This window comes from Phalacrocorax aristotelis, chromosome 15, assembly GCF_949628215.1.
Source record: "Phalacrocorax aristotelis chromosome 15, bGulAri2.1, whole genome shotgun sequence".
Classification (NCBI taxonomy): domain Eukaryota; kingdom Metazoa; phylum Chordata; class Aves; order Suliformes; family Phalacrocoracidae; genus Phalacrocorax; species Phalacrocorax aristotelis.
Genome location: NC_134290.1, coordinates 12,820,057 through 12,843,250, shown reverse-complemented (window position 1 = coordinate 12,843,250; position 23,194 = coordinate 12,820,057). Strand labels below are relative to the sequence as shown.

At 39.6% G+C, this 23,194-nt stretch overlaps 1 protein-coding gene across 3 annotated transcripts in view; it reads left to right on the top strand.

Moving 5' to 3' along the window:
- Window positions 1-243: 243 nt before the first annotated feature.
- The window catches only part of RIMBP2 (RIMS binding protein 2), a 158,718-nt gene continuing 135,767 nt past the window's right edge, over window positions 244-23,194 (top strand). For 2 of the 3 annotated variants that reach the window (XM_075110330.1, XM_075110329.1), the window contains exon 1: window positions 6,912-7,074. Coding sequence is in view for 1 of the 3 variants with exons in the window: in XM_075110328.1 (XP_074966429.1) it covers window positions 2,786-2,917; window positions 3,628-3,762 (267 nt within the window). In the remaining 2 variants the exon portion in view is untranslated. Of the gene's footprint in view, window positions 316-2,692; window positions 2,918-3,627; window positions 3,763-6,911; window positions 7,075-23,194 lie in introns of those variants that run through there. The other variant, XM_075110328.1, reaches the window with a different exon arrangement.

Sequence of the window (23,194 nt, the reverse complement as noted above, 5' to 3'; positions counted from 1 at the left end):
TGAGAGACTGGTTGCTGTGCTGGGGACCTACTTTGATGTAGGAGATGAAGAACACTGACCACTTCAGCAAAGGTTATCCTCTGATGATTAAATTGTCAGACTATATTTTAAATGTGTGCACTGGGTGCCCCGGCCCAGGCGCCGGCAGCGGGGCTGACTCTGTGAGGAGAGGCCGGGGCCGCCCCGCGCCGGACACAGCCGGTTCCAGCCGGTTCCAATGGCCCCACCTCAGGGCACGGCTGAGCCCCTCGGCCAGGCTGGTGGCACCTCGGGGAAAGCGCGTTTAGGAAAGGGCGAAACGTCGCGTGGAGTGAGGTAAAAAGTGTGAGAAACAGCCCTGCCAGCACCCAGGTCAGAGCAGGGCGAGGGCGAGGGGGTGCTGCGGGCGCCGGGGCGGGGGTTTCCCTGCAGCCATGAGGGAGAGACCATGGGGGAGCAGACATCTGCCCTGCGGCCTGTACCAGAGCAGATTTTTCCTGAAGGGATAGATGAGCAGTTGGGAATGAAGGCTTGTAGTTGAGCCTGAAAAAGGCAGGGGGAGAAGGTGTTGTTTTAATTTTTGTCTTTGTTTCTTACCACCCAAACCTATTTTAATTGGCAATAAATGAAATTAATTTTCCCCAAGTCAAGGCCATGTTGCTTGTGATGGTAAATGGTGAGTGATTTCCCTGTCTTACCTCAACCCACGAGCTCTCTCGTCTCATTTTCTCCCCCCGACCTGTTGAGGAGGGAGAGCAAAAGAGTGGCTGGGTGGGCACCTGGCAGCCAGCCAAGGCAAACACATCACACTGCAGCAGAAAGAATTAATATAAATGTTTGAACAATACAACCAAAAATGTATAATTTGACAGCTATAGCAGTGTTAAAATGAGTAACTGCTGATATGACTCTCTTGGGGATGCATTCATATTGTTATGAAATACGTATAACTTATCTTTCAGGTTGTTTAATATTTGAGAAATTATAATTTCTTTTTTCTCCTTTTTTTAAATATGGTGTCCCCAATGCTTCTATTAACATTAGTCTTCTATTTCCTGAAGTACAAGAGCTGTTGGGAGATACTTTAAAATTGGGGTATCTCTGATCAAATTTTAATCATGCTGAACAAATCTCAAGTTCATGGATTTTTGTTCAGTATATTACAAATTAATATTCTTTTTTTTTCTTTTTTCCTTGGGAATTCACCAAGGTTAGGTATGTTTGTATTAGTGATGTGTGTCTTGCAAAGTTATGGTTACAAGGTTCACATTAAGTGACCTGAAATACAGACTTTGCACCTCTCTATTTTTCATACTTACACTATTTCTGTGTTAAAGCTACACTAAGCTCATCTTATATGTAGACTTTTGAAAAATTAGTAACCTGTTCAAATGAGGTACTGGCTGGAAGTGGCAACACCAGGCTGGAAGTGGTATTCCTGCAAGCATGTCATAAGAAGTAACTTTTTTGTCTCCTGACTTAGTTTGAGCTTAATTGTAAAATGAAAGAATTTTAAATGGGTCTGCCTTTGTATATTAATTATTGGGTGCATAAAATTAACATAGAAGACATTATGTTTTTTGAAAGGTTTTACCCAGTGATAATGGATTTTGAGAAAACTGGCTAAGTGTTACAAAAAATGGGATCTGTATAGCTGTTTTAACCAAACAGCTTAATTTCCCACACAGAATAACACTTTTTGTGCATTTTCCATCTAGAGAGAGATCTAGACTATTTTGGTTTAAAAAAAAATACAAAAAGAAAAGCCAGAAGAAATAGATTCAGTGAAGGGAAATTTCTGTTACAGTCATGCTGACTTCAAGGAATGCCTTTTGTTTTAGCAAAATGGCTGTGTATTCAGCAGCAGAACTTCTGTGAAAGTCTGGAGGACTGTGTGGCTCTTATGCTGAAGAACCTCATATCTGTTTAACAGTACAGATGGACCCTCCTAATCAAAACTAAATTTATTACATGCTGCTGAGTATTATCTTGCCAAATCAAGCTGCGCGTCTGGGCTAGGTTCTCATACTGTTGCTGAAGTGGTGTACTCTCTCACTGCACAAGAGAGCCCTTTGGGACAAGTCAAGGAGTAAGGTAATTACTCAGTGTAAAGCAAGAAGACTCGGGATATGTAGAGCTGTGAACTGCCTAGTCTCAGAAAAGAGCTTCAGTTTCTTCCACCACTCTCATACAGTACGTTTGACTGCATAGCAGCGGACTCCCAGGGAAGGGCTTGCCGTGTGGTCAAACGCCTTTTGGAACGCAGCATCTCAGGCATAGCTGGAGCACAGCTTCCAAGTGAGGTGCGTGTTCAGCAGTGAGGATAGCTACCTAATCAGCTGTGTGATACAATGCTGAAAGACCAAAAGTAGGGGCTGAGCGGCAGCACTATGTTGCCATCAAGTGGTAAATACATCTATATCTATATAGTCAGAGTGATCATGGCTGGCCGGCATCCACTGAATGAAGAAAAGAAATAGGTGACAAAAAATTGTCTGCTTTTCATTTCTTTGTGTTATCCCTACCTCTTTACCGGTGATTGATCAAGTAAGATTGTCTCTTGCTCACTTACTGTTTGAATGAAACATCTGAAGAAGAAAATTTTCAAATAATGCACTTACGATATGACTGTTGAAAGAATTTGAATTATACTCTTTCCCTCAGACACAGCTTTAGCAAAAATGACATGAAAAATGTATTTTCTTTTTACCAGGATGTCAACCCTTCAACTTCATTGACATTGTCATCCAATAACACTGCTGTCATCACAAAAACAATAACCAGAACGCTTCCTCTAAAGCAGAAAATGCACTTTGTCAATGTTAAGGCCCAGCATCTGCAAAATATCGACAAACAATCCAAAAGTATAAAAGATCTGGATATCCAACTTCTACAAATGGAGTGCAAAGAACTCAAAAATCAGCTAGGATGCCTGAGGGTAGGTAAAAATCCAGTTCTGTTCTTAATATCTAACTGTGCTGGTAAACACACTGAAAATAGTTTATAAAGTGTTAAAACCAAGTAGAAAAAAAATGGTTTTCTGCTCAGTTTTTATCAAACAGCTTATTGATATCAAATATTTTGTAAATTATCATGTCTAGAAGAGAGTTTGGGTCTGAATTCACAATACTTCTGGTTTAGTTTCAAGTTAAGACTTTCACTAGGGATATAAACGTGTACTTTGGATTACTGAGTGGCATTCCTATACTTTTTAGTTGCTAGCATCAAACTCTTGTCAGCATTGTCTTCTACTAAATTTGTGCCCTATCACCAGCATCTCTGAGCCCTTTGTTGCAGCAACATATCATATAAGAGGAACTTCTTCCAGTTTCTGAAGGCTGCAATTTCCCTTGTTGTTTTCTACCTCAACCTAACCTGGCTTGATTAATACCCAGAGGAAGTTTACTAAGCATGAAGTATTAGGGTACTCAAAGCGTAGGATGTTGTGCTGCTGATGCTATGAAGAGACATCTTGCTTTTTAGGTGGCAGAGAATTGTTAAATTAAGCATAAAAAGTCACATACATAAATATAGATACATGGCTATAACAGATGTTCTTGTTTAGCTACAAATTCAGCTATGACAAATCATATGTTACTATCACCATATATTTGAGAAAACAGAAGTTGAAAATTTCCTGTCATGCAGGAAGGGCTGATGGGGCAGAAGCCAGGCGACACGGAGGAGTTACTGAAACAATCTCAGAAAGAGCTGTTGTGGCTGCAGAGACAGCTCTCCTTTATCTCCGCAGGAGGCCCCGTGTGTGTTTTGGCAGCTGGCAAGGTGAGCTCCTTTATTATTTTTTCAGTCTACCTCACTGTGCAAAGTGGAATTAGGAAGGGAAGGGTTTACCGTCATTTTGGCTTGTTTTATTGAAACAATGCACTGCAAGATTTATTTTTCATACCTAGGGTATTAAGAGAAAGATTCACCTTTTAGGATGTATTTTAAATAATTGTTTCAAGTAATCCAGAAAGACCAGAAAGAACATGAAATTCATTATGGATTGTGAAAGGTTACATAGTTAAAATGGCATTTCATAGAGCCCTATCGTATATGGAAAGATGTCTTTTGTTTTATCTCTTTTTCTAAAGAAAACTCTCTATAAGAAGGTAGGATCATTATATTGGGATTGTTATTCTGGGGGGATTTCTTGGCCTGGCATATAGAACTGTAATTCCCTTTCTTCTCCCAGCAGCGTTCCTAGATGCATTCCTAGTTACCAGCAGCCCGTTGTCAGCATAGCTACATCCAGCCTTGAACGGGCAAAAATTACTATCAAGCTATATCATACCTGATGCTGATATTTGGCCATATAAAATACCAAATTAACAATAAACTGTTCATGTTAGCAATGTCCTAACATCTTACAGTTCCTGTAGAACATGACTTCTCATCTCCTGTGGCATAGCAAGTTGAATATGTCAATTTTTGATGACTCAAGTTTCTAAATGTTTACTTGAGATAAAGAATATGTTTTCAAATCTTCATAGCACTAAATCTGGGCTGATAGTTTCAAAATTATTTGCTATTTTATTTTCAGAGTGACTTAATTCAATTTATTCATACAATATTTCATATTTTTAAGAAAAGATGTCCAGAAAAATTATAAATCACATATTTTATATATACAACCACATACACACATGCACAGATATACTTGTTTTAAATCCACCTATGAAAAGGAATGAGACAACTAGATTTGGTTCAGTGTAACGCACTAACAATGCCATTTTACCATGATCTGACTTATTTTCAAGTACCAAGTTAGCTTAGCAAATTTTGGTTTTGTTTGTGCAAGTGCACATAAAGCAATAGGTATGTTCCTCTAGTCTCCAGCCTAGGCAAGACGAATTTCCAAACTGTGTCACCTGGAATCTTCTGGTATCGCTTCGTGTCATATGCTGCAGATCTGTATTTGTTGCTGAGGCACAGTATGATAAGTGTTGATACACTCATACTCAGAAGGAATGTTTGTATGTAGCTCAACTGGGGGAAAAAATATCTAACTTGCCGAAATAAGACTTTTTTTTGTTAAAAAAAGAAACAAGTTATGCCACAAACTTGTTATAAAAATAAGACTGCACTTGCCTGATGATCAAAGTCATAATCTAATCTGGGAAGGAACATATGATCCTGAGTAGGAACAGTTTTTCTCTCTGAAAATACCAGAGTTTTCTTGTTCCCGCTACAGTTGTGAGTAATCTCAGGGAAGGTCATTTGGGGCTGAGATTTGCACAAAAAAGTGGTCTTGGATACCTCTTTTTTAGATGTTGGACTTTCCATTCAGAAACTTCTAGTCTTTCTAGAATGTGCCAAGGTAGACCTTCAGGGAACAAAGCACACATCGTCCACATTTTCCTGTTTTGTTTTTTTTTTTTTTCCCCCCCAATATCACAGCACTAAGAATCAGATTTTTAGCCGTTTCACTCGAATAATGAGGTACAGATTTTTCAGAAGCCATCAGTTACTTTGAAGATCATACTGTGATACTCTGAACCATACTTTAATTCTAAACCTCTGAAGAGGAATGCTTTTCATCCAAGTCAGAGCGGTGGTACTCAATGTTGCTGGAAGCTTTTGAGGGTAACAGTCTTAATAAGGTGCTCAAATGGGTCGATGCTTGGGAACTGGAATATCCAGAAATATAGGCAATGGCATTTTGGAAGGATTCCTTAGCTGCTTAGTAAACATCATCAGGTTCAAATTTAGCGTGGACTGGAAGTCCAGATAGGACAAAACAAGAAATCACCTGACAAGTTCCTCTTCTGTGGCTCTTAATACCTTCCAGCGAAGCCTCTGATGCTGACGGTGCCTGGAGATCAGGGTACTCTCCATGCATTTCAACTTCATATGGAAGTATTGGGCTTTGGGGGAAATCTGGCTCCTTTTGCTAATGCCAAACTTCTCTGAAAAATTTCCTCCTCTTCCTCATTATGCCTGTTAGTAGAACTGTGGGGGGAAAACTGACATTTGAAAAGGAACTATAAATTATTACAGCCTGTTTCAGTTGCATGGACACTTAATTTTTGGGATAAAGAGGAGACATTATTAAACAGAGAGATGTATTTCTGCTGATACTTTAACAGAATTCAGTGAAATAGTGCCTTGAGAGTACAATATTTCCTTCCCCTGTTTAAAACTACAAGGAAAATATAGAAGTTCCACTCAACACAACTTCATATGTTTTCTTGATAATTTAACCTTCATCAGTCTCGAAAATTGAGTTACGTTACAGTGAATGCATTCCTGAGTGGTCAAATGCTGTGAGTCAGCTCATCTCTGCTGGGGGGAAAAAAAGAAAAAATGAGAAAAAAGGGGGGGACAGAAAGATTAAAGCTAGATTTTTAAAGAATGATTTATTTAAAATCTTTCCCTGTACCCTCTTGCAGTGTCTCCCTCTAGTTGCTGGGGGGATGGTTGCTGCATACTTAGAAGTTTTGTGTGAATATATCAATTATGGTTTTCTTGAGAAGAGGAAAGACAGAATGGTTAGGATGCTCCAGGTAATCTGTCTTAATACCCTTCTGCATTTGAGTTTCTAAGCCTTCCATTGGGCAGGCTTGGGAGTGAAAAAAAATTGCAGCTCACATTTACAGTTCATTGGTTCGTGCCAGTAGGCCACAGATGACCTACTGAGAAGATCCTGTGATAGCATTACTTGGAGGTAAAATAAAATCTCCCAACACCCGCCTCCCCCCCGCCCCCCCTCACTGAAACACACCCTTGCCGTGATCCCACTTGCTGCCTGTCAGCTCCTGTCCGTGCTCCCTGCTGCTGTGTCGGGGTTAATACTATGTGAAAGAGAAACTGGCAAATAGGGAAAGCCATCTTTGTGTGCGTATGTGTGTGCAAGCACTGCTGTTTCATAGGCTCTGGCAGCTGCTGCATGGCCGATGATGCTTGCTCTCTTTCACCCTGCCTCCCTGCAGACAACTAATGAATCATTTCTAGCCTGAACTAGCAGTGCAAACACACCAATGCTGCTGCCGCCGACGCTGCTGCCTTCCTCTACAAGGTTGTAATTTGACACAGTAGACTGCAGTTCTCTCTCGGCAATGATCTTGCTGAACATCGGAAGCACTTGATTTGAAGGTACGCTGAGATTTCACCCTTTCTAAAAATAGCTATTTCTGTTAAATGCTTTATGGGCCAAATGAAGGTGGGAGGGCTGAAGATTTGTAGGTGTGTGTGTGGGGAGAATCCTCTTTTTAGTTAGCAGTAATGCAGCAGTAACTCTTACCAGAGGCAGACAAAGTTTATTATTCTGCTGCAATTTGATGATGCCCTTCACTGGATCTTTTCTTCCAGGTGCTGCTTAGAATAATAAAATGTGTTAGTGTTGTGCACGGGCAATAGGTAAAGGGATTAAACTCTTGCTAGATTATTCCATCCTCCCTTCTATTGATGTTTAATCTGATGTCATTTTCCAGTCACTTTTAAGGTTTCCAGTGAAATAAATACTGTATTGACAGGTTTGGTGGTGCCATGTTTCTTCTCTGTGTCAGTGTCTGTGGGCAAAGTTAGTGATTATACTGGCCAGCAGCTCCCCCCTGCCCTCCCCCAAGCCCCCAAGCCCGGTGCATACGCACAGTATCTGTTTGCTCTGCAGATGTGTATTGTCATGTCACGGCAAAGTCATCAATGTGACTGCTCTTCCATACAGATATTGCTAATGAAATTACATGTGGTGTTTGTCTGGCATCTAATGCTAAATTAGACCAATTGCAAATAAAGATCTCGTCCTTTTTTGGTAGAAGGGAGAGATCTTCTGCAGCTATATATATACACGGACACACTATACATAGCAGTATTTGTGGGAAGTATGTTATGTATATGAGTATGTAGAACAGAATAATAACATTTGATTAGAGCATATGCATATAAATATCAGTTAATTAGTTAGCACGTACCAGTATGCTGTGCTCAGTATTACAGGGGGTACTGCAGGGGTTTTCTTAACCTTTTTTCAAAATTGGCTATTGCCTGTAACGTTGGGCAGAGAAGGTTTGCCTTTCCAAGAGTGATCTGATGGTCGACATTACTGTTGGACATGGTCTGGGTACAATTTTAACTGAGGAAAATCTAAGTGCATTCGAAGGCTTTGGTTTTTCTTTTTAAGCTACTGCTGTTTGTTATTTTAGTGGTAAAGCACTGACTGGGCTTTTTTGTCCGGTGCAGGTAGTGATGCAGAGTTCATATATAAAATAACTCAGCAGAATAACTTATTAACGAGCTTTGTCACTGCATCTAGTAAATACAGAGTCTGCTCCTTAAGTGACTGGATATATTTTGAAGAAATACCTAAAATCAAAGCCATTGATCTTAGCGTTAAGAAATGCACCAAGTATGCTGAGACAGGGAAAGAATACTGTGATTGCCATTATCAAAATACAAATAAGGACTATTGCTTAGCAAGATAGAAAAGCTTCCTTAAGAAAACAGCACGAAATATTAAAACACAGACCAAGCGGTACAGTGGAAATTAAAGCATCTCCATAAATTCAATACAATAAAAAGTAGCAGTATACGTGAACTCATATGAAAGTTACTGTAGTCACTTTGTATTTCAGCTGTTTTGATCAGGAGGTGTTACATTTTTATTAGAGGAGGGCTTTCAAGTCTGCCCAGCTGACAAATGAGGAAGGCAATTCAGATCAAATCTTACAGATGTCAGCCAGGTTTCACCACTGTAGACATCCTTTGAAATACATATGCATTACTTCTGGTACCTTAAAGGCGGGTGTTAGATCTTTTTTAGGTGACTATTATTTTTGTTAAAGAGATCTGGTGGTCCTGAACAGTGCCTTTGTGCGTACTACTTGCTTTTTAATAGGAAAAAGACCTACTCTAAATTAAACTACTGAAGTGCTCATGCTGCCTGCAGACTAGAGAGCAACCCTGATTTTTCGTAGCTATATATCTGAATGGGGTCCAGCCTGCTTACATACAGCATGACTCTGTACTAGAGGCAGTGAACAGAGGTGCAGTATTATTACATACAACTCTATATATTGGGGTGTTCCTGGAACACCTTTTTGAGAAATTTAATGTGTTGAATTTTCTAGAATTATAACGAAATTACAGCTTTAAAATGGCACATGGATTTTAGGAATAGGAAAAGTGAGGTGGAACAAAATATGGGACAGTGCAGTGCCACAGATTTCTGCATGAAAACGATCTGAATAGCTGATCCATGTTACTTCAGTTAACCGACAGTTACAAGCTCAGAAATCTTCAGCATCTCTGTATGTGGCCAATCTTGTACTGATACAAGCTGGGTATGTACTTCTGCGTATATACAAAATATGTATCTCTTTGAATGTCAGCTCATTCTATTTTAGATGTGTTAGATGTGCATACTCGTAGTTCAGATAGGTATGTAATATTGAGTATTAAATGAACGTATAAGCACAAAAGTGTTCATTCTTGTAATATCTTATTACAAAAGTCTGAGCCTTTCTGGATTGCCAGGAGTAGAAATAAGATGCCTGAGATCACTTGATAATTAGTATCCTCTGGTATAAGGAGTTTTCCTTTATGTGTGTCAAATGCCCCACCGCACATCAGGATTAAATGCTCAAAATCATGCTGACTTTATTCTGAAAGAAGGAAGTAGTTGGTCATGCATCACTGTGCTGTCCTTTCAATATTTATGCTGAATGAAGTATGGTTTGAGAGTCAAGGATGTTTTTCATTTAACTGAAATTGTTATAGACCCTTGTTGCTACTACAAAATATGTCAGAGTAGCTGACGGTTGATGTTCTAAGCTGACTGTCCATCACAGATGAGAATTGTCATGAAGCAGTGCTGACAGTAGCATTTACTTATTGCCGTTAGAATTGAAAAATATATAGCAATATCATGATTAAAAATAGAATTGCAACGTAGCCACTGTGCTGGAAAAATGCAGCTTCTTCAAAGCAAGGTGTCACAAAACCAGTTTCTGTTTGCCAGGGAAAAGAGGGCTTTTGTCAGGGTTATTTGCACAGAGTGGGCTCCTGGGAAATGGTGGTGCTGACGTTACCCTGGGAGAGGCCTGAATGACCTTCTGGAGCCGCTGGGTGACACGGAAGTTTGAGTGTGGTCATTGAGGGTTTCTTTGCTAACCGTAACCATCCTGCTAAATAACATGTGGGACTCAAGTTCGTTCTGTAAAGTACGACTGTAAAGCCACCTGTGGTTGGCATTTTGGTGAGGAAATCAGAGTGGCTTATAGGCTTGTGGCCCAACGCTTTGGCTTGTGCTTGTGACACGGCACTTGATAAGGAAATCAGAGTGTGACTTCCAGCTCTGCCACAGATTCTGTGAATAGCCCTGGGCAAAGCACTTAGTATCTCTTGGGCTCTGTCCTCTTTTTGTAAATGGGAATAACAGTGAACCCTTTCTGCTATGTTCTACCTATTTTATCTGCTTAGAGAATGAGATCTTCGGACCAAAGACTGTTTGCTCCATCGGAATGCTAAATCCCAATGGAGGCTTCCAGATGCTGCTTACAAAATCACTTGACAGTCTGCATTGTATGTTGATCTATAGAAAAATATTTCCAAGTGCCAGAAGCATCTGAATTGATTCTAAGCTTTTTGGAATAACATTTGTTTTGCTACTCTTTCTGTTGTGCTCATGGGTATGTTCAGTTTGGAGTGAAGAGCCTAGTTTCCCTGATGGTGGCAGTGGTTTGGTAGAAACATTTACAGTGCAGAAGTCAGGACAGAGGAAGTGGGACTGTAGGTCTGATTGTTGTTGGTTTTTTTTTTAATGACCATAAAGTTTTATATCTTTTGTGTTACAAACAGTATAACTCTTGGTTTCTAAGGCAATAAGTATTACTATGCCGAATGTTTGATGCTGATTAGCAAGCAGCAGTGGTGCGCAATATTACCGTGAAGAATCCAGAAGAAGGCATTGTGAATGTAATAGTATGGTGCAGTCTCTCTTCTCTGTTCTCATCTAATGACAATTAGAAACTAACTTCCATTTTTTCTTCAAAGATCATCCTGTAGCAAAGCTCTCCAGTGCGATACCTTCCTCGAGGCCTGATCTGAGCGCAGTGGGCTGATGGACAGTGAGAATATCCATGCTTTCCATCCACGCTCCACCTCCACTGGGACTGATTACTGACGTTCTTTTTCTTTTTTTTTTTTTTTTTCGCTGAGGACCATAAATAATTTTTACAGACAGCTTCAATTAAATTTTTACACTGAATGTGTGGGGGAAAAAATGACAATAATAGACCCTTTTGCCAGTTTTGGAAGAAAAATAAGCCCTTTTTGAGCCAGGTTAATTTGTTTAGGCTTGGCTTAGAAAAATCCTAAATTGAGACTAAATTCCTCCAGAATCAGGAATTTATTCTGTGGCTTCATCATTTCAGCTCCTGCTCAATATTCCTGTACCTCCTTTTTACACAGTTATAAAATGTTACTTATTACTTCTGTATGGAATACCATGGTGCCTTTTCACTGATGTGGAAAGTGCATCTGTAGTAAGTGCAGTGTCCATCTCGCTTAAAAATGTTCTCTGCTATTAACCAGCAGGGACTTCTATAGGTCTGTACTAGTTTACACCAGGAGGGAGAGCTCAGCACAGTATTCCTGGGAGTGTGCTAATGGGCTAAACTCTTACTGAAGGTGGGTAGAGTTGATGGTGCTTAGAATTCAGCTGGGTGAAGCTCACAGTTGTCGCTATAACAAGCAATACATGGCTGAATCTGTGCCCTGTTTACTGCACTTTCCTCCTCCTGTGATGGTCACAGTTTCTCCTATTTGTTAAATCCTCGTTTCTGTTCTCCCCACATCCCTGCCTCCAATTCTGCATACAGTTTAGAACATTAAGAATATTCTCTGTCAGTTCCAGGAGCGTATTTCTTCCTCTCTCTCTTGTTTACTGCTTGCTAATTAAATTTTGTAGGTGGCAGTTTGAAATCTTAGTGGGACATGTCATGTGACTGCTAATGCTCTGCAGATCTCTATTACATAACCTTTAAGTAGTTTGGGAAAATGTGCTTGTGTCATACTGGGCCTGACATAAGGCTCTGTCTGAAGCCAACAGTCTGATCAGGTTTTTTATGTACAATGACTGTAGAAATCTTGTGGATGGTTTGTTCTGGCACAAGATCTGTGCCCTCGGTTGTCAGGCCAATTGTCTTATTTTCCTGAAATGCTTTGCAGTCTGCGCTGTCTGCCTTTCCTGCAGGGTAGAAGAGGGGAGGGGTTAGATTTAAACATTCTGACATGCCAGGTAATGATCAAATGAATATCAAATGCAGTATGCTAGGATCCCTTCTGTTTTCCTGATAGGTTTGTTCATTTTAGTTTCAAAGTGACCGGAGTACAGAACAAACATAGAAAACCTCTCAGTCTGTCCCCCCACCCCTTCACCTCCTGCGGATCTTAATTGGGCTCTGGTGCATTATGCAAAATGAAAACATAAATCAATACAGAGGTTTAAAAAAATGCTATGTAGGGACGATCAATTATTAATGCACAGTAATTCATTAGGTTGCTGTTCTGCGAAAGGAGTGCTTTTATAAGTGACAGCAATGTACCCACTCATAGAATAATAGCTCCTCTCGCTTTTTCTGAAGCAGCACCATCTTTTGGTCCTACTTCACGTACAGTTTCGCATTTTTGCTGCCTAAAACATATTTATACACTGTCCAATGCAGCTCAAGCAGTCCATTATTGATGGGCCAGCTCTGTGCCCTGAAGAAACTAAGTCTCATTTTGGTTTCCTGGCCAGGATATGGGCCTTGGAGGCTGGGTCTCGTTTGTGACTCTGACGCTTGACGTGCTGTGTGTTCTCGAGGAAATCGCAGATCTTTCTTCCTCTGTTTCTTTACCTGCTGGGAAGGTTCAGTGGCAATGAGCTGCTGTAGACTTGCAGCAAAAGTTGCAGTTAGAAACTAGGAAAAACCAGATGAAATTTTGGGTGTTTGTTGGGTTTGCTTTTCTTTTTGATGGAGTCAGATTTTCAAGTTTATAATTTCTTATTGAAATCTATGATTGTGTGAAACTACATTTTGTTCTAAAGTAGCCCTTACTTTGTAATAGCAATTTTCAGTAAAAGCTCTTTACAAAGTGCTTGAGAATGATGCTTGATATCATTCTGTCCATTTTGCACATAAGCAATTTCCAGTGTGCTTCAGGTTTATTTGCCCAAGCTCATTCAGCAGCATCAATGCAAATCTATGGATATTGTTTCCAGAGCCCTGTCCAACATGTTATCCATCGTTTTGCTTCTCCTAATTAAATGTTGTATAAGAAGGGAGGAGGGGGAAGTACTGATCTTCTAAAAACAGGCTTTCTTTTGTTTCACTTTAATTTAACTGACCCTTTGCTTGTGTGCTACTTATAATAAAGAGTGTGCAAGGGTATTAATTTTTTCAAAAAATTACTACTGTCATAAATCATGGTGGCTATAGCCAGTTTGTCTCTTGTCCTCATGGCTGCCTGCCTACCTACTGGGTGTACTGAAACTACAAATGTTTCATTGCTGGAAGGGGTCTCTGTCTCTCAATAGTCTTAAATCATGTGTACAAAGGTACGTACCATGCATTCCCTATGATATGGTACCTTTGCCTTATTCTAAGGTTAGTGGGTACAGTTAACGCTGCTGTGTTACCATGGTTGTTGGCTGCTGGATGAACTAGGATGAGAACAAAGAAGCAACTGTAAAGTAGTTTTGTGTTTGTGTGGTAGGGCAGATGGGTACAGCTAATGCTTTTGTGTTTTAAAGGAAACTGTCATTAAGGCATTTGTTTCTGTTAACAACGTGCGCAGATGAGCCGTTCAGGATCCGGACGTGTTCCGGTTAATGTGCTTTACAGTCATAGAGCAAGAAGAGAGCTGTCACCCTGGCAAGCTCCATCCTGAATTGTTTCAGGATGCAGTAAGTGGCTGACCTGAAAAAATGAAGGTGTGAAACATGAAGACATAAAACAGGAGATCTCTTCTTGCACTATCAGCAATAATCCAATGTCTGTCTTATCTGAACTGTCTGTGCCCTGTGGTACATGCCAGCGAGGAGTGCTAGGGAGCAGCAGCTGTGGTGGTCATTTCTTGAGGATTCCTACCAGGGGGGAAACGCAGATATGGATTTTACAAACTTTAGAGTAACATCCTGTATAAAACCTGTTGATAAGGGAGAGGGGATTTGGAAGTCACGTCATACCAATTGTCATAGCTCTGATGGCTCAAATGGACTTGCTTATTTCCTACCATGGTCGTAGGTCACGCCTTTTTTTAAAGTTCCAAAATGCTAAGTCATGCAGCCAGAGAAAAGCAACTGTACTCATTGACTTTTTTTGTAGATATTGATCCCCACTGTTAGATGCAAATGAGTTTTGCCAGCTTTGATATTGATAGGTAGTCATTACAAACCGTAAACCTTATGCTTAGCTTGCAACCTTGCTATCCTTCCTTTTGCAAAATTTTCTGTTTAATTTCAGTATAGTTTTAAAAGGAAATGAAGTATAAGGAGCTCCACACTGCTGATATTTCTATGATCTAATGACAGAAGTTTTGTAAGTACATAATTTTTTCTTGATATATGGATCATGGAAAACTTCTTAAAATAAGACAGAACACTTTAGAGAACAGAACAAGACAGGAAGAAAAGCTGTCTATGATGATAAGAGCTACAAGAATCTAATAGTGAATGAGGTCATTGTACTGCTGACACTAGCGGTGCAACACACTTGTGCCTGCAGGGCTCAGGTCTGTTTACTGATTCTTTGTGAAAAACTGCTCTGAGCACAGAGCATTGAACATTACTATAAACGTAATATTTGTGTACTGTAAATAAATACCCATGTTTCTTTAAACATAACTGTCAACGTTGATGCAACAAGTGCGTGACACTAAAAGTGACACTGAACAACTGAAGCTTTTCCTATTTCTGATCTGCAGGAAAAGCTGCCAGACAGGTCCTGAGTATCAGCCTCATTAAACGAGGCACTGAACACTTCTCAAAGAGCTGTCAGTCCAAATATACAGTTGGGCACAGCAGAGTGACACAGCATTTGAGGGAGGACAAAGGAGAAGCCTCCTTCTCCTTCCCCCTCCTTTTAGCCACCTTCTGGTGGGTCTTCTTTCCCCTCTCTCCCTGTATTCTGGTTTGTGTAACTAAGATTTGGTCTCTCAGGTAAAAAGTTACCAGTGCATTTAGATAAACAATTCTGTTGATTTTTAATATAATTTTATTTAATAGGATTTAAGAGACTGTGCTGCTACTGAGAATGATATTTTCTCAGCTCTGATTTCCTGTAACTAAGTAACAGGAAATTTTCCCTAACATGACTGAGTTATACACTGTAACGTGCAGATGGAACTGGACTGCAGCTGAATTGGAGGGGATGTTAAGCCCTGTGTGCATTGGTGTTTTGTTAGTATTTCTCATAAATTATTGCAGGCCCCATAGCAGACTAGAGATTATACTACAGGAATTTACTGTGGTTTTCTTGTGCCTTATTCCGAAGCATCTGATACCCAGATTTGCCTGGACTGCATGGGTCTGGGATCTGATCCAGTATGGCTGTTTCTATCCCTTTTCCTTACAGTCCCAAAGAACGACTTTTACAAAAGAATCCTGACGTACATTATTGTTTGAACAGTCTTTGTGGATTTTTTTAAAAAATGTGAGAAATTATTTAGCCACAATAAGGGAAAACCAAAATCAGAGATTAATTTTTCGATATGCTTTCTTTCAGGAGCTGGAGGTAGTGGATTTGTGGTTCTGGAGAGGTTATAATGCCATGGTTAATTTTTAGTCTCCTCACCTACGAGAAATTACTCTTTGAAAGACAAAATGTCATGCAACCCCATAGGAAAAAATGTTAATAATATATGCATTTTATTCTGCAAAGGAGAGGGGTATTTTGTATACAAGGAAAGGTGCCTGGAGCAAAGCATTCACTTGTTCTAGTATTCTTTTTGGGTTTGAACCAGCTTTGTTTGCCTGCCTTGTAGCTCTGTGTACTAGTGCTTTGTGGAAGTTAGATCAGATGCTGTAGGATTTCCCAGGCAATTGAGTGGGGAAGGAAGAAGTGGAGAGGCTTTAAAAAAAAAAAACCACAGAGAGAAGGCAGAGTGGAAAATGAAGGAAGTGAGGTAAATAAGAAATCTTGATGATAAACCTACAGAACTATAAGGTAACATCCATTTATTTTCCATATATACGAAGAGGTTCTGCCGGTGCCTGTCCAGACTTATATATCACAATCATTCCATATATGTGATAGCTTGGCCGATTTAATGCTGAGTTCAGAAATGCTCTTTATTAAATACTGCTGAATGACTGCATCCTCCTTAATTCCTTGTCGCTGGTCCCGTCTTTGTCCTCAGTAATATACTACGATATAGCTTTCTGTAAGCTTATCATTTGTGGACTACAGCCCCTTCAAAACTAACACTCACAAGTGAGCAAAACAGGACTGCCCTTGACATCAGATCTGCCTTGAGGATAAAAATGATCTTTTCTTTGTGGTGTGTAATAATTGCCAAGAGGACAGAATTTTCATAGCAATCATTACTCTTAGAAAAATACATATTTGAGGCATGTACACTATGTAATTTGTTTTTATTATCTGCAACATTCATTAGAAGTATAAATGCTGGCATTAACTAGGAAAAACAATGCATGCCTCTAAGCAACAGTGCTTTTAAAGGTCCATGTTGTTCCTATTATCAGAATTTCTTAATTTATTGGAATAACTTCAGGGCTGAAAAGGTTTTCTTTCATAATGGGTCGGTGCAGTATATCTTTTCCAGATAGGTGGTAAATCTTCTCTCATGTGCCTGAATCCCACTGCTGTAATCCAGTACAAGTGTGCATGGGAAAAAATGCATCTGGATTTTTATAGTCCCATCAAACCTGCTTTATGGAAGAAGGCCTGTGAAGTCCCACAGGAACATTTAACTATCACTATCCACCATTATTGAATTGATAATAGACTACTATTACATAAATAATACAAACATCAAGTAAATACTTCAGGGGAATTATCACAACATCCTACTCTGTGTTGCACATCTCTTAAAATTACCATCCACATTCGAAAGTGAAGGAGAGAAATGTAAGAAACAAGCCATATTATTTCCATCATGAATAACTGAAACAATTTACATATACTGTGAAATACTTAGAATATATTTAAAGCTCTACCTTTTTGTGTCAGTGTAGGGTTTATGTTCAGGAAAGATGAACTGGAACTGGAACAAGCAAAAAGAAAGGGCCATATGAATAAACCAGGAATTTGGGCAGCTTATGTTACGAAAGAACACCAAAAGAGCATATTCTTTGTAGTCTAATAGTGACAAAACAACCAGGTAACAGTCTAATTTCATCACTAATTCTGCCTCTTACAATTTTTAAAGTTAAGCATGTACTTAGAGCTTAGTGCTCCAATTCAAACACCAAAAGATTGTCAAGATGATAGAAGTGTACAAAAATATTCTAAAGCTGTCAGTAATTTGTCAGTAGCATCTGTCTGTCTAGGGTTTAACCTAGCTTCTGTGTTTACCTTATCTAAGTGCTTCATGGACTTGTTCGCTGTCTGAATTCAGTAATTCTCAATGAACCCTTTCTTCAAAGTGCTACCTGAATGCTATTCATGTAAGAAAAACCCTTTTACTTTTGCAATCTTTACATGGTGCCTGTGGTATTTTTCTCGGTGAAGGTGACTGAATATTTTAAAACGCAGAGTTCCTAACTAAAAGTAATGTCTGCTCTAGAAGCCCTAGGTTTCTCCTAATCTCTCACTGCCATAATATTTGCTGTATTGTGAATAGTTTTTAGGGTTTTCCCAAATTTTTAGGGTGTTCCTGATTCTTATTGCAAATTGTTATTCCTGTGGGGTCAAATATATTGGATTAATATTTATACTGTCACAAGAATACCTGCTCAGGGTTTATGCCAATTTATGTCAAATGTAAGCCAACCATGAAGATGGGGGAGGAAAAGTACCCAGGGAAATTTAACACCTTAATAGCAAACCCAGAGGGGAACATCTGTTATTAAATTGAAGAGATGGGGAAGTGATTTAAAGAACATAACAGTTGAGAGAACTCACTAATAGCCATGTAAGGGTAATTTAAAACATGATGTGTCTTCATCTCAATGAAATACAAGGCATCAGCAGCCTGTGCACAGAAGGCAATGAATAACTGGGTAGTGCATCCCTCCACATACCTTAAGTTCACACGGTTCCTTTTTCAGGAAGACTAGCAACAAGGGTGGTAGAGGTGGTGCTCTGACCTGTAGGCCTTACCCATAGGCTGTGCCTCAAATTCAGGCCAGTTCTTGGAGGCCCACATAAGCAGAATTCCTGAGGAGCTGATGCATGAAAGCTTTTTGCCTCTGCTTTTTCCTCCTTGGCGGGTGTGCCCAGCATGGGGCAGCCCCGGCCTCTCCTCACAGAGGCTCCTGCAGCCCCGCTGCCATGACCTGGGCATGGGCACACACTGCTTTTGTTCCAAAAGAGAAGACTCCTGTGTGGTACATATTTGCCAGCTTCTCATAATAAAGTGCCTTGATTTCCACTTCTTTGAAAAAACTTCAGATTTCTAAGGATGCTTTCAGGAAAGTGATCAGCTGGAGAGGTGGGTAGGTGGTTGTTAATGGCAGTAGTGGTTTTGATCCTTTGATGTGAGTAAGCAAGAGTTAAGGGACCTTCTTTCAATCAGTTATTACATATGAATTCTCCTTTCTAGACGGGGTCTGGGCCTGTTTCTGCAACAAAGAAATTGAAGAAACCTCCAGCACAAAATGCTCTTTAAACTGCGTAGCATATAATGCCAACTTTCTTTGATTCAACTATGAAGAGAAAATTGAAGTTACATCTCTAAACTTACCCGCAAAACTTCATTAAAGTTAAAATAATGAACAAATAACGTGTCTCAAAATAAACATACATGCTGCAGTCATATGAAGGGAGGAAGGAGACCAGGCACAAAATTGAAGACAATTTAGAGTGACAGCCTCTCATTCATCTGCTTCGAGTAGAATAAGCTATTAATAGATATTCAATTTTTCTCCATAAAGATAAAAGAGAAGGTCATGCTAATAAATGGCTGCATTTATGGTAAGCTTTCTGTTTTAAAGATGGCCTACTTTTTGGCATTACTTTGTATTCTTTTAGCTTTATGTTTGTTACCTGGACTGGTCATCATAGATTATTGCTGCCCTGTCCACGTTCTCTGTCTTCAGAAGGATTGCAGAGCAGTTCTGCTGGAGCCTGACCTGAAGACCAGGTTGCAAATGATTAAGCATACAGAAAACGGCCTTATTTGTTTCCTTAGTCACAAGGTTGTTTTTATATATGACCTGCATGCTTGTCTCCAGGCAATATTGTTTGATACTGATAGTGTTTAAATGATTCCACCTCAGTGAGGTGAAAGAAGGTTAGGAGGCACAGAGTCTCTAGCTATTATTGGCTTCTGGCTCTGTGTATGCAAGTCTGTTTAGAAAAGGATGGCAGTAGTTTGCCTTTTACGTGCACATGATTAATAGTTCTGAAGTGTTAAATGCATTATTCCATAGATACATTATTGTGCATTTTATGGATTGATGTGATGCACTTTGTCTTTCATCTTGGGATTTTGAAGTCCTTACAGACATTAATTAACAAAGCCTTACTGTAGATCTCTTTGGTAAGAATTATTATTATCCCCGTTTTGTTTAGAAGGGCACATGATTTCCCCAAGTTTCTGCAGTGAGTCAGTGACAGATCTGAGAATGAAACCTGAATGTTCCGCCCACACCATAGCCCTGCTCCACCGAGTAAACTTACCGGGAAATGTGTAGATCTCTGTAGAATATGTATGAAACTTTTTCAGTTGTCAATCATTTCCTGATGCAGAAATTAAAATAAAACAAACAAAAAATACAGCAGATGTATGCTGCTGTATACAACTAGTAGTCATGGAGGGTGAAGTGATGAAACAACCTTTTGTGAAAAAGACACACATACTTTTATTGACTGCTTAACAGGTGCTTAGAGTTCCCTGCAGGAAGAGAGTAACTATGAGCTACATGTGACTCACCCTGCAAATACTCCTTTTATCTCCTTTCTGGATACAGTAGAGGTAGAAGTCAAGATTTAGGGCTAGCAGGGAGTTGTTCCTGTTACAGAAGAGTAAACTGCATTTATTACAGTTGCTGAAAGAGGTATTCTTGTTGTTGGTTCAGAGAGATTGGTGAAGCAATGTGGCTTGTAATACATTGCTTAAAATTCTCCCTTTGTGTTGCAAGCAAATATTTTTTTCCTGGTATCCAAATGGGAAGATATTCTTCTTTGTTTGTTACATAACAGGACTCAATTGCTCCCCATCCTTATTTGATAACATACTAGTCTGTAAGATATTCTTGTGATTGTGTGCAACTCAATCTGATCGCTTAGGGTGCTGGGTTTTTTGGAGTTGACCTGAAGATTGCTGGACTGACCTGTGATGAGCTAAATTCGTCTCTGATTATAAATTATGGATGATGACTTATTCTCTTAGCTTGAATAGTACCCAAGTATGCTTTTGGCCCTGAAGTCTTCAGACTGTAATTTGTAGGGATTCTGTGACTGGGATCTGAATTAAGCAGATCTGTGATGGGTGATGGATAGGAATGTTAGATCTGCTGCTACAACCTTAAAAATAAAGAAAAAGAAAATCCTTTCTTTGGCTGATAGGTAATTCTCCTGGTCCTAAAAATCCTGCTGAGAATCAAGAGATTGCCGTAGGTTTCTAAGGAATGGTTCTTCCTTAGAAAATCAGGCCAGGATTTACCTTTTTATTTAGACTTTAAAAGAGAAAATGTATTTGAAGACTTCCATTATGAACAGTGGCTAGAGTTTAGCATGCTGTCTGCACTGGAAGTTTATTAATGTAATTACTCAAGATGCAGATAGTTAAAACATTGAAGGAATCAGGCTGGCAGCAAGCCTAATCACTGCAGAAACAAGCCATACCACAGCAATATTAACCTTAACTGTCTGGAGCATTCTTAGTTTCCCTCTAGTGTGCTTATCTAAGCTTGCCAGCAGAACATGCAAGGTAAAGACTTAAAGGAGACGTGGGGTGGGTTTTTTGTTTGGTTATTTTTATTCATGTATTCCAATCTTTGCACTAACGGCTTTCATGCAGAATTAAAATAGAACGTGCATTAATCTGCTCTGCGGAAGGTAAAGAGGTGGAAGTTCGGTGTAAAGATTATACTCTGATTCCTCTGGTTCTATTGTTCTCTTACTCCAGGAAGGAAATGGCAGTACAAGGCTTAGCAGCAAGTCACTTAGAGATAGTGTGGTGCTCCCTTTAAGGTGCCAGAACTCTGTCCAAACAAGGGCTTCACAACCTATTTACAGGCCTCTCAAACCTGTCACAGCGGAAGTGAAACTTTCACAAGCTAACTCAACCTCGTTCTTTTCTCTCACCTATAGCTGTTTCTCTTTGGTTTACAGCATGATATGGTGTGTTTCACTGAAGTCATATGCTAAATGCATCTTGTCAGCCTGACCTGCTTCTTACTTCCTGTACTCATGAACGTCTTATGAATGGGCCCATGGAGCAGAGAAAAAGTCTGTGGGCAAAAAGGAACTGGGAACGTGCTGGCTAGGAAGGCATTTTTCAGACGAATTGCACAGAGCATACATCAGCCAGCCTTGGACTTTGGCCTTTCCTGTTATGTGCCCTGGTTATTTTGCTCTTGTCACTGACTCGTGAGAGAAGCATCATCTTTGTCCTCATGTACATGTGTACAGTCACCACATGATTGTGGATTCCGTATTCTGGTAGAGAAGGGGTAGCGTCCTGAACTGCTTCAGCACTGACCTACTAGTTGAACCATTACCTTGATGAAGGCTCCTTTTCAGCCATTTTAGCATGTGTTAACTCATAGATTAAATGCTACCCCAGTACTTCCACTAGTAAGAAATACGTGACACTTCTGCAAGAGAGAGAGAAAGCAAAAAACTTCTCTAGAAAAGTTTCTATACAAATTCAAGATGGAATTAAAGTTTGTGGAGCTCTGTCAGTCTAGACTGCTTTAGACAGAAGATTTATATTAACAACTTACACTGGCAGTGATAAAGAAGTAAGATATCCAGGAGAAATAGAATCTGGTTATGAGGAAAAATATTGTAAGCTTCAACGAATCTTCAAAGTAACCACAATCCTTAAATGACGGAAAGCCGAAAATTGCAATGAAACTCAATTTCATTAACCGGATCAAAGAGAAAGATAGATGTGACCTGCATATCATCAATTCTATCCTTTTGCTTATACAGGATGCAGATGGAGGCTGGAGAAAAAGAAAATCCGTTAACTAATCTTCATATAACTTAATGGGAAAGTCAAAGTAAATTGATTCTCACTTCCTGGGCTTAATTCTGGACCTGTGATAATTTAGTTATTTAACTTGCCTTTATTCAAAAAGCTCCCCTGAAAAAGGGCAAGTGTCAGCAACTCTTGTAGGCACCGTTTCCTGTGAAAGGACAGTGTAAGCATGGATGTGTATGGGGTTCAGGTGATCTGTTAAACAGCTCATAATAAAAGCAAGTGGGAGGTCAAGGTAAATTTGCTGTAAGTCTGGGCAGGGAAAGGACCGGTTATAGCACCATCCCAGAGAGACCATGACGAATGACTAATACCGGGGCAGTACTTTAGCAATAAGTTATAAAAATTAGATGGAAAAAGCAAGCTTTCTATTTTTAGTTATCTGTCTTAGAATGGAGATAAATTACATCTTAGAAGTGCCCATTTTTCCATTGACTGTAAGAGGGCCCAGACAACTAGTTGAGTGTAGGTGTTTATATAACTCTCATTAGAAATAAGATCGTACCATGAAGATTTACATACTCAATTTTGTATAAAGATGTGATTAGTTCTTAATATTAAACACCTTTATTCCCTATAATTGGAATAAATGTTTTAAAATGATTGGTTCTGATAAATGTTGATGCATGATTCATAATTTCTGCGCAGATGATCCAAAATTCTTATTGTCTGAAAAACCAGCTGTGTTTCTTATACTAAGTGGTGGCTAGGACTTGAAGGCTCGAGTCTGATGTTGTCACATCCCTCTGATTTTAGAGTGTAGCAGTCCCATTTTATACTCCACAGGCTGAAAACCTCTTTTGATTAGCCCATTAGTACATGGCCAGAACGACAGATTATTCACCTGTAGAGCTAAAGCTGTGGGCTGCAGTGTTTTTGGAACACAGGGGGAAGCCCG